Source organism: Gekko japonicus, unplaced genomic scaffold, assembly GCF_001447785.1.
Source record: "Gekko japonicus isolate JY-2015 unplaced genomic scaffold, Gekko_japonicus_V1.1 scaffold5583, whole genome shotgun sequence".
NCBI lineage: Eukaryota > Metazoa > Chordata > Lepidosauria > Squamata > Gekkonidae > Gekko > Gekko japonicus.
Window position 1 is genome coordinate 32,134 of NW_015161585.1, and position 11,194 is coordinate 43,327.

Below are 11,194 nucleotides of genomic sequence, written 5' to 3' on the forward strand. Positions count from 1 at the left end.
CTAGCATATTAAAAATATAGTGTATCCTAACAATTATTACAAACAGAATACCCACCCACATGCAAAAACAACCCACCCACATGCAAAAACAAAACTGAAACTTTTTTATTTTCTTCTGACAATCGCACCTCCTAAAGGAAGAAATGCATCCTGTTCTTGCATTGGAGAGTTCAGTTTGTAACCTAGGACTTGCTTGTCAGTGCACAGAAATTAGATCAATCTGATACCATATATATATATATTTTAGAAATGAATTGGAAAATATTTGAACACCTTGTCTTAAAATATTTTATTCATCATGTTAAAATAAAACGTTCCATAATCAATTTCTTTTCTTTTTTCAATTTTTCGGAAAAAACCAAAAAGGCTTCAGGAAAAAAAACGGAAAAACCCTGTTTTTTTTCTGAATTTTTCCGTTTTTTCCCCGGGCCTTCCCATCTCTATCCAGGGTTGCTACACAGAGGCAGGCAATGGAGAACCTCCTTTGTTCGCCTCTTGCTCTGAACAACGGCAAAGCCACCTCTGAACGTCTCTTGCCTTGAAAACTCCACAGGGTCACGGGAAGTACGCTGTGACTTATCAGCGCTTTCCAGACCACGGGGAGGGCAAGATCTTCCACAGCCTCGCCTGAAGGCCTCTCAGATGTCACTATCGGGCCACGGAACCCACCCACCAGTACGTTGGGAAGTACGCTGTGACTTATCAGCGCTTTCCAGACCACGGGGAGGGCAAGATCTTCCACAGCCTCGCCTGAAGGCCTCTCAGATGTCACTATCGGGCCACGGAACCCACCCACCAGTACGTTCCTCCAAGACCCCAAAATACATTCCCACCTATATTCCAGTACTCACAATCCTTTTGAAGTTCTTCTGCCAAACGACCACCGCATGCAAGATATCAAGGCTGGATGGGGGAGGAGGGAGACATAAGAACATAATAACATCAGAAGAGCCCGGCTGAATCAGATCAATAGTCCAGCCTCCCGTCTCACACAGGGGCCAGCCAGTCCCTCTGGAGGGCCAGCAACAGGGCAGAGAGGCCGAGGCCTTCCCCTGAGAAGGACACCAGAAGAGCCCTGCTGGGCCAGACCAGGGAGGGTCCCTCCAGTCCAGCCTCCCGTCTCACACAGGGGCCAGCCAGTCCCTCCGGAGGGCCAGCAACAGGGCAGGGAGGCCGAGGCCTTCCCCTGAGAAGGACACCAGAAGAGCCCTGCTGGGTCAGACCAGGGAGGGTCCCTCCAGTCCAGCCTCCCGTCTCCCACAGGGGCCAGCCAGTCCCTCTGGAGGGCCAACAACAGGGCAGAGAGGCCGAGGCCTTCCCCTGATGCTGCCTCCTGGCTCTGGGATTCAGAGGTTTAATGCCTCTGAATGTGGAGGTTCCCCTCAGTCACTACGCCCAGTAGCCACTGAATGACATCCTTCATGAATCTAATCCTCATTTCAAGATGTGGCCTCTGGCAGCACAGTCCACCTCTCAATCACTCTCTGTGTAAAGTAGTATTTCCTTGTGTCCGTCCTGAACCTACTGCCCATCAGCTTCATTGGAAGCCCTCGAGTTCCACCACTCTGGGAGAGGGAGACAAAGTTCTCTCTGTCAGCTTTTTCTTTACCCAGCGCATGGCTTTATCAACCTCTCTCATGTCCCCTCTTGTTTGTCCCACTCTACGAACGTCTGATGAAGATATCTATGAAACAGGATAATATACCGGATGCCTGTCTTTTGCCAGAAGAAGAGGAGGCGATTGGATTTATACCCTGCCCTTCACTCCTGAAGGAGTCTCAGAGCGGCTTACAAACTCCTCTCCCTTCCCCTCCCCGCAACAGACACCCAGTGAGGCAGGTGGGGCTGAAAGAGCTCTGAGAAAACTACCCTTGAAAGAACAGCTCTGAGAGAACTTGTGACTGACCCAAGGTCACGCCAGCCGCTGCATGTGGAGGAATGCGGAATCAAACCCGGCTCTCCCAGATTAGAGTCCGCCCTCTTAACCACTACACCAAACTGGCTCTCCACGCAAAATGTTCTGATAAATTTTGGAAATGTAAGAGTAAAAAGGGTACATTTTACTATATGTGGTGGCTATGCGATGTTACTAAAAAGTTTTGGAAATGGGTCCATAGTTTGATGGAGAAGATACTAAGAGCAAAGATTCCATTTACTCCAGAAGTCTTGCTGTTGAATATATTTCCAAAGGATTATGAAAAAGAGAATAGGTATTTGACTGTTTATATGACGACAGCTGCAAGAATTTTATATGCCAAATATTGGAAAACTATGGTGATACCAACGAAACAGGAGTTTGTGAATAAACTTTTTGAAACAGCAGAAAATGATAAACTGACTCTAGAAATGAGATTAAGTAAAAAAACATGGAAAAAGTTTTATGATTGGTATAACACAATATCAGACTTCTCTATAAGAATGAGGACTAGAAACATCAATGTCATTTCAGCGCTTACCGGGGCATTACGGCAAACACATCAGGGTGCAGGTCAGCCAGACCCTCGAATCTGGCATCGTAATGTTTCAGGGACTCCACCCAGGCCTGGACAGGTACCAGGTGCTTGGGGACAGCAGTGTTGCATTTCCGTAGGATGGGGTCACTGGAGACCCTGCCACAGCGCGTCGCTGAAAGGAAGCAAGAGAAAAAGACGCAGAACAATCGCACCAGATGCAGCAGCTGCTGTTTACCTTAGGAAATCGTTTTTCAAACTTGCAAGGAAAGACACAGGTTACTATTCTGCAGACCATTTACAAGGCCCTGGGCTCATGCATACCTGCGTTAGTTATCTACAACCCACCAACACTTTGAAAAGATGCATGAATCACCTCCCATCCTGTTTCTTTTGAAAACTTCAAGGGAGTGCAAGAAAAGCTTTCCGAGGAAGGCTGGAAAAACCACGTAAAATAGCAAAGACCTCCCTTCAGTTTTAAAGATGGCAACAGATTCTAAAAACGTCCCTCAGGACCGTTCCGAATTTTGTTGGTTTAAGTACCGGACAGTCAGCTGGAAGTTCTGTCTAAGAACAAGCACTGCTGCCCCCTGGAGGACACACAAGGAACTGGTTTAGCGAGCCATAATACATCTCACCTTACCAATTGCCTTAACCCAGCCTTAGCTGTATTTATTGCTCAGTTACTTATGCATCTGGACTCGAATTAGCCTTTCCTGGCAACACCCTCTACCTATATGTAATGGTTGGTGGTCTGAAGAAATGTGTTGTTCAGTTGCACAGTCCAGTCCGACTCTTCGCAGCCCCATGGACCCCATCACACCAGGCCCTCCTGTCTTCCGGCATGCCCCCGGAGTTTGCTTAATTTCATGTTCGTTGCATCTATGACACTGTCCAACCATCTCATCCTTTGCCGTCCCCTTCTTCTTTGACCTTCAGTCTTTCCCAGCATCAGGGTCTTCTCCAGTGAGTGCTCCCTTCTCATTTGGTGGCCAAAGTATTGGAGCTTGTCTCTGGCCTTCCAGGAAACAGTCAGGATGGATTTCTTTTAGGATTGACTGATTAGATTTCCTGGCGGTCCAACAAACTCTCAAGAGTCTTCTCCAGGGTCCAGCGAACTCTCAAGAGTCTTCTCCAGCACCATAGTTCGAAACCATCTATTCTTCGGCGTGCGCATGCACACAAAAGCTTGTACCCAAAATAAAACTTTTGTTGGTCTTAAAGGTGCCACCGGACTCAAACTCTGTTTAGCTACCTAGCTGTTTAACAAAACTAGGCAGCCACCCGTACATAATAACCAGTCCCTGTGCATATGAGGCACCATGAAATACTACACAGTACCTACAATAGGTACAAATAGCTACAAAAGGAGCTGTGGTGGCTCAAGTGGTTAAGACGCTGAACTGCAGGCTGTGGAAGGTCAGTAGTGGGCACACCAGCAGTCTCATCAAGAAAACCGAAGCGTTACGTAAAATGTTTATGCAAGTTGAGAAGATGTGAAAATGCTACTGATTCCAGCCGAATACAATCAATAACCAAAAACCAATGGCCTGGATTTTCGTCTTCTCTGTGTAATGGTAGGTTTTATCATTAGACCAGGATTCTTAATGTTCTGCAGCCAAACAAGGGGCTCACCTGGGAGGGAAGTTGCCTCTGCCTCATTAGCAGAAACGCCAGCGATGCCTGGAACGCCCTTCTGATTAGACAAGGTGGACAAGACCTGGGAGTGGAAAGGAAAGCAGAGGTGGAACGTTGGAAGGACCCAAGGAACTCCACCACAAGGCACAGAAGATGTGAAAATGCTACTGATTCCAGCCGAATACAATCAATAACCGAAAACCAAATTGACTCAAAATGGCCTGGATTTTCGTCTTTTCTGTGTAATGGTAGGTTTTATCATTAGACCAGGATTCTTAATGTTCTGCAGCCAAACAAGGGGCTCACCTGGGAGGGACGTTGCCTCTGCCTCATTAGCAGAAACGCCAGCGATGCCTGGAACGCCCTTCTGATTAGACAAGGTGGACAAGACCTGGGAGTGGAAAGGAAAGCAGAGGTGGGACGTTGGAAGGACCCAAGGAACTCCACCACACCGCGTCTACGTGCAGAGGCGAAAATGCTGAGACCCTTTCGTGACCCAGCTTGAAGTTGGCTGCTTCCCATCTTTTCCCCTCTCCACATCCACGAGGTTCCGTTTCATTTATTACGGTCAAAGACCAGCAGAATCAGGTCTACAAAATCAAACTAGACATACGAACAAGACAGTTGTTAAAGTTCTAAAAGTATTTATATACAATGAAGAATACAATAAAAATGCAAAACTGAAACGGCTGAACTGATGTCTTGGCTTGCATTGGCTACAATTAAGAAGGCATGCAAAGCAGTCTTCTCCTGGAGAAAATCTGGAGCAGGGTAAATTTTCTCCGCAGATTTTGCTGGGCTCTTTCTGCTTCTGTGTTTGTTTGACCCGCATGCAATCTGAGGGGTGCGCTGTGATTCCGGTAGATCTCCCGGCTCCACCGGGAGCCTGGCAACCAAAAGCAATTCCAGCGCCCTCCCTGCCAGGTTGCACGACACACAGAAAAGGCAAGCGATAAAGCCACCCTCTTCGGACCCGACCAGCCCGGACCCCGCGCAGCCTCACCCGCGACAACGACGCCCCCCGACCCAGCCACGGAACCGCCAGCCGGAGCATCGCGCCGGTCTCCGCGCCCCAGATCCGAACCGAGCACCTCCACGCACGCGTTCAAAAGCGCCAGCTTCCGGCCTTGTGCGATGACGTCAGAAGAGAGCGGGGGAGGCCGTGAGCCAACCATACAGCTCAACTTCCGCTAAGGGACGCCACTCTACCCCTCTCCATCTCTATGGTGTTTCGCCGCCGTTGCTGCAACGAAGCGGCTTTTCGATGGGAAGCTCATAGAGGTAGAAAGAGGCCACGGTCCTAATACACTTCGGGTTCCCAATTGAACGGCTTTTCCACCCTCACAGCAAACGGTGGGACGTTCGTTGCGGCTTCAGATTCTTAAAAAGGTAAAGGTTCCCTTGCTCGAAAGCCAGTCGAGTCCGTACCGGAAGTTAATAATCACTCAAGCCTTGTGTTCTCTCTCTAAAGAGAGATGCTGTTTTAGGACGCCGTGGGGGTGTGGTCTAGCCCCGGGGGCGGGGCTTAGAAATCAAACTATGGCGCTCAGAGGCAAGAGGAGGCTCATTTGCATATGCTAATTAAGGGTATTAAACCCCCTGGTATATCATCAAGTCTGTAGCTGGGGAGCCTGCATTGGAATATCGGGCTGGCTTTTGGTAGCTGCAGAAGATTGCGGTCTGTAGAGCTGGGAAAAGTCCAGAAGAGGGCAAACAGGATGCCTTAAAAACTTGGAATAATTCTGGGATATCTCCAGGCACTGCCTGGAAGTTGGCAACTGTAAACATTGCACTGATTTCACAGTACGCCACACTATGGAACCCTGTTAGACCTCCAAGTAAAAATACATTGGCCTGCGCTGTACATTTTTGCCAACATTAGAAAAAGAAGAGATTGGATTTACACCCTGCCCTTCACTACCCAAAGGTGTCTCAGAGTGGCTTACTAATGCCTTTCCCTCCCCCTCCCCACAACAGACACCCTGTGGGGTAGGTGGGGCTGAGAGAGCTCTGAAAGAATTGTGCTTGAGAGAACAGCTCTGAGAGAACCCAAGGTCACACAGCAGCAGCATGTGGAGGAGTGCGGAATCAAACCGAGCTCTCCGAAATTAGAGTCTGCCGCTCTTAACCACTACACCAAGCTGGCTGTGGGGCCGAGAGAACTCTCTCGAAAGCTACCTTTGAAAGAACAGCTCTGAAAGAACTTGTTATTGACCCAGGGTCACACCAGCAGGTAAAAGTGGAGGAGTGGGGAATCAAACCCGGCTCTCCCAGATTAGAGTCCATGCTCCTCACCACTACACTAAACTGGTTCTTGTGGCATCAGGAAAATAATATTATACCCAGACTGGGGTTATCAGTATCTTCAGATCATGAGGGGTTTGTTTCCCCCCCTTTCTCATGAAGTTTTTAAAATACATCTGAATTTCCTGATATCTCACTTTTCATCAGCTCACCGAGCAGGTCACCCCAAATTCCCACTTAAGTCTACTGAGCAGGGTTTCCTCCCCATATAACCTCCAATTTTCTGTTTGACAGCTGAAGGGATTTTAGCCCAGAAATGCAGATTCCACCCTGGCCTCTGTGAGACAGAGGGGTTATGAAAACAGGGTGGACTCCTGTGTCTCCAGTTTGGTGTAGTGGTTGGTTAAGTGCGCGGACTCTAATCTGGGAGAACCGGGTTTGATTCCCCACTCCTCCACATGCAGCTGCTGGTGTGACCTTGGGTCAGTCACAAGTTCTCTCAGAGCTGTTCTCTCAAGGGCAATTGTTGAAAGAGCTCTCTCAGCCCCACCTACCTCACAGGGTGTCTGTTGTGGGGAGGGGAAGGGAAAGGAGTTTGTAAGCCACTCTGAGACACCTTTGGGTAGGGAAGGGCGGGGGATAAATCCAATCTCCTCCTCCTCTTCTTCTTCTTCATAACAGAAGAAGAAGGAGAAGAGGAGGAGGAGGAGATTGGATTTATACCCTGCCCTTGACTACCTGAAAGAGTCTCAGAGCGGTTTACAATCTCCCATCCCTTCCCCTCCCCACAACAGACACCCTGCGAGGGAGGCCAGGCGGAGGGAGCTTGTAACGATTTTAAGTTATATGGGTGTGTGTGCCTTTAAATGGTTGGTAACTGTCAAAAGAACAGGGGGTGAAAGAGAGAGAAGAGTAAGTGAGGTGATTGGTCGGTGACTGAGAGTGTGTGGGCGGAGCTAAGAGAAGTGTGTGGGGGGGAGAGAAGGTTCAGTTTGAAATTTGAAGTCAGCAGTTAGCAGTTGTGGTCAATCCACACAGAGTCTGTGAGAAGCAGTCTTCTAACTAGCATCATATAGAGGTGCTGAGAAAGGCATTAGGATTCTAAAGGAGGAAGAAAATATACTTAAGGGGGCATATTAGGCAAAATCCAGTATAGTCTGAGTATTTGAAGAGTGTGAGGGGGAAAGGCTGACAGAGCTACCTGAGTAAAAAGGGAAAGCTTCTACTGAGCAACTTAAGAAAACGTCTTGTAACCAATACACTTCTTTTCCCAATAAAGTTTGATCTTGTTAACCCCGAGTCTCATCCTCAGAACCACATAGTCCAAGGAAGGGGCCTTAGAGCATGGGCACAATACTGTGGGAAAGGTTAAAGACTGGAATTAAATTCCTAGTGGCGGTGATAGATCGTTTGAGTGAGAGAAAGAAACAACAAGAAGTTTAAAACCACGTCATAGCTAACCATGCAAAATAAAAGAGAGGTGCCGTCCATGACATGTTGGCTTAGTGGTGGGATATAAAACATTCTGAGAAAGGGAAAAGACAAAGGATATAAAACATTCTGACATGAAGGACTTGTCCCAAAGGATAGAAAATCCCGGGAGGAAAGAAAACTCTGAGAGAAAGATTGCTGAGGAGATTTAATGTTCAATTGAATGCTATGAGGGAAATAGAATTGTTATGAAGGGAAAAGACCTAAAGAAACTAGGAGAATTCTTACGGAAAACATAATCTTGTGAGGTTTAGTAAAACTGTAGAAAGAAATGTTAAAAAGAGAGAAAAACTGCAGTTTCTAGGAATGAAGGAGGAGGCTCTGATTCAAAAGTGCAAAGAATTAAATTTACCTCATGAGGGGGAAAAGTGTAGAAGAACTGAGAGTTATTCTTAGACAAAGTAGTGTGGATAGTAGAACCACAACTGAGAGAAACCCTGAGGGGGATGTATAACCCCGGTCCAGAATATTTAGAGTTTCTGAGAGAAAAGTGGAAAGCTGAAGCAGAACTAGAAAAATTAATCTCAGAGCTCAAGAGATGGAAAGACCAGCCACTTTGGAAGCAGGAAGATTACAATTAGAGAGAGGCTTAAGAATGGGGATAAAAAGGAGGGAGACCCTGAACCCAGAGCTGATTTTCCTCAGGTTACCCTCAAAAGATTTCATGGTGTATGTGTCAGTAGATGATCCACAAACGTGTCAACTTTCAAAAGGTCTGCTCAGAACTGGGGAATACCAGACACACAATATATGAAGTATTTACCCAGTTTAACTAGAGGGGAATTGGCTGAAATCTACAACACATTTCCCTCCGATAAACCCGTTGTTTATGCTGAATATAAAGAGGCAGTATATGACAGATTCACCTTAGGTGCTGACTACTTTCCTTTCGTTTAGACGTTTAGAAGCCTAGTACCACAGAAAGAGAAGTCATTTAAGTAGTTTAGTGCCAAACAGACTATTTTGAGAAGTGGATGTCATCTGCCAAAGCTAACTCTAAAGAGGGAATAAGGCATCTAATAATTCTGGATCATTTTTTATTTCAACTTCCCTCAGAGATCAGGCTTCTGGTAAAGGGTAAGCTTCCGAAGAATGTCAAACAGGCAGCAGATTGGGCTGATAATACTTAATGGAGGTTCTTGGGACCACCAGGAAAAGAAAGACTTTCCTTATAAACCAGATTTTAAATCAAGGAGAGGACAAGAGGAGGAAAGGAAAGGAACATATGAGAGAGCTGAGATTACAAAAAGACAGGATACACATATAGACGGAAACAAAAGTGGATACTGGAAAGATAGACAGTGCTTTTTATGTGGTCAAAAAGGGCATTTGTCTTACCACTGTTTAAAGAGCCAACCCAAACAGACAACACTCGAGCATGTACGGAGGGTCACTAGAACTAGCTCAGAGAATGAGAGGAAACAGGCTAGAGACTCCAGCAGCTCAACAGGCACACCTGAAAGATCCAGTAAAAACTGACTCCCTTACCCATAAACACTGAAGAAACAGTTTACATGTGTGGGGTAAAGATACATAAGATTGCACAAGATACTGAACTGAGAGAGGCGGTACAAATAAATGGGAGAGATATTTTAGCCATTCTAGACACAGGAACATCAGCCACTCCAGTCAGGGTAGATTTGGTTAATGACGAAAACATGATTCCAGATAAGCATATATCCTTACAAGGTGTTTGGGGAAATTCTAAATGCGTGCCATTAGCACAGCGGAAAATCAGGGGTCATTTCGTAGAAAAAGAGCTAGGGGGACTCATTAGCATAACTCATTAGCATATGCCACACCCCCTGACATCACTGGAAGTGTGTCCTCTTCACAGCCGGCGGTGACCTCCAGCGGGCACCAGCAGGGAGCTCCAGGCCCCGCCCTCTCGCATCTTAGCATATATCCTTACAAGGTGTTTGGGGAAATTCTAAATGCGTGCCATTAGCACAGCGGAAAATTAACTGGAGGGGGAAAGAAGAATATTTCCTTGTGGCAGATATTAAAGGACAGAAAATACCTGTAATATTAAGAAGGGATGTAATGGGAGCAAAGGCAAGGATTGAGATATGTACAGGCTCAAAAGATTTGCCTCAGGGCGAACCATCAGGCCCCTAGCAATGCTCCCTCTAAGCTGTGGAGTCTTGTGAGCAAAGATTCTACTTTGTGAGCTACAGGCATTAAAGTTGTGAGCGAGCGGTTTGGCTGCTGCATAAATTAGTTTGCTCTGGAGCCCTCCTTCCTGAGCTGAGACAAAAATGTGTGAGCTGGAGGTTAAAAAACAGTGACCTCACACTAACTCAGTTTAGAGGGAGCACTGGCCCCTGGGTATATTAGCAACAGACACAATTGATACCTTGCAGGAGGAAAGGAGAGACACAGACTCAGAAATCCCTGTTGGTACTGCTGAAGTATCCCAAGAAAATGGAGGGGGCATACATGAAAACTGAAGAGTTTGTTTGTTTGTTTGTTTGTTTATAATTTCTATTTGTATCCCGCCTAGTCACAGAACAGGCTCGAGGCGGCTAACAACATTTAAAACACCAAGGCAATAAATACATTAAAATACATTAAGAAAGAGATTAAATTTACATTAAGAAAGAGATTAAATTTAAAATACATTAAGAAAGATATTAAATTAGACCCTGAGGTAAAGGTCATAAGAGAGGAAGCCAGGCACAAAGAGGCTGACACAGAACCAAATGATTTTGTGCGGGAAAATGAGCTAATTTACAGGATTTGGAAACCAAAAGGAACCAAAGTCAAACTGGGAGCCTGTAAAACATCTGGTTGTTCCTAAAATATACAGACAACTTTTGACTGAGCTGTCACGTGACATCCCGTGTGCAGGTCATCTAGGAATCAGTAAAACAAAGCAAAGGTTAATTAATATTACTGGCCTAGAATTTCACAAGACGTGAAAAAGTGTTGCCAAAGCCGTGAGACTTGTCAGAAGGGGGGGAAACAAGGACATAAAGTTAAAGTTCCTCTCAACCCCTCGCCCATAACTGGAGAAGCCTTCCATAGAGTGGGGACTGATGGGGCTGCTTCCCAAGCCTACCAGAAAGGGGTGCAGATACATCCTAACACTAACAGACTTCGCAGCTAAATACCCAGAGGGGGAGGCACTCTCTTCTGTGGATGTGAAATCTAGAAGCGCTTCTAAAGATTTTTCTGAGATGAAGGATTCCCTGCTGAAATACTATCTGATCAAGGCACAGTATTTCTATAAGGACATAAGAGAAGCCAGTGTTGGATCAGGCCAGTGGCCCATCTAGTCCAACACTCTGTCACACAGTGGCCAAAAATACCAGGGGCCATCAGGAGGTCCAGATTTCTATCTGAAATCATGCAGGCCACTTGGGAATGTT

General features: G+C 46.3%; 1 protein-coding gene across 2 annotated transcripts in view; it reads right to left on the minus strand.

Moving 5' to 3' along the window:
- The window catches only part of MRPL4 (mitochondrial ribosomal protein L4), a 17,992-nt gene extending 12,788 nt beyond the window's left edge, over positions 1-5,204 (minus strand). For both annotated transcript variants that reach the window (XM_015429330.1, XM_015429331.1), the window contains exons 1-4: positions 5,092-5,204; positions 4,395-4,479; positions 2,457-2,625; positions 852-903 (exon numbers count right to left, since the gene is read on the minus strand). In XM_015429330.1, coding sequence (XP_015284816.1) covers positions 852-903; positions 2,457-2,625; positions 4,395-4,479; positions 5,092-5,142 — 357 coding nt within the window. In that variant the 5' untranslated portion in view covers positions 5,143-5,204. The remainder of the gene's footprint in view (positions 1-851; positions 904-2,456; positions 2,626-4,394; positions 4,480-5,091) is intronic.
- Between the last annotated feature and the right edge of the window lie 5,990 nt (positions 5,205-11,194).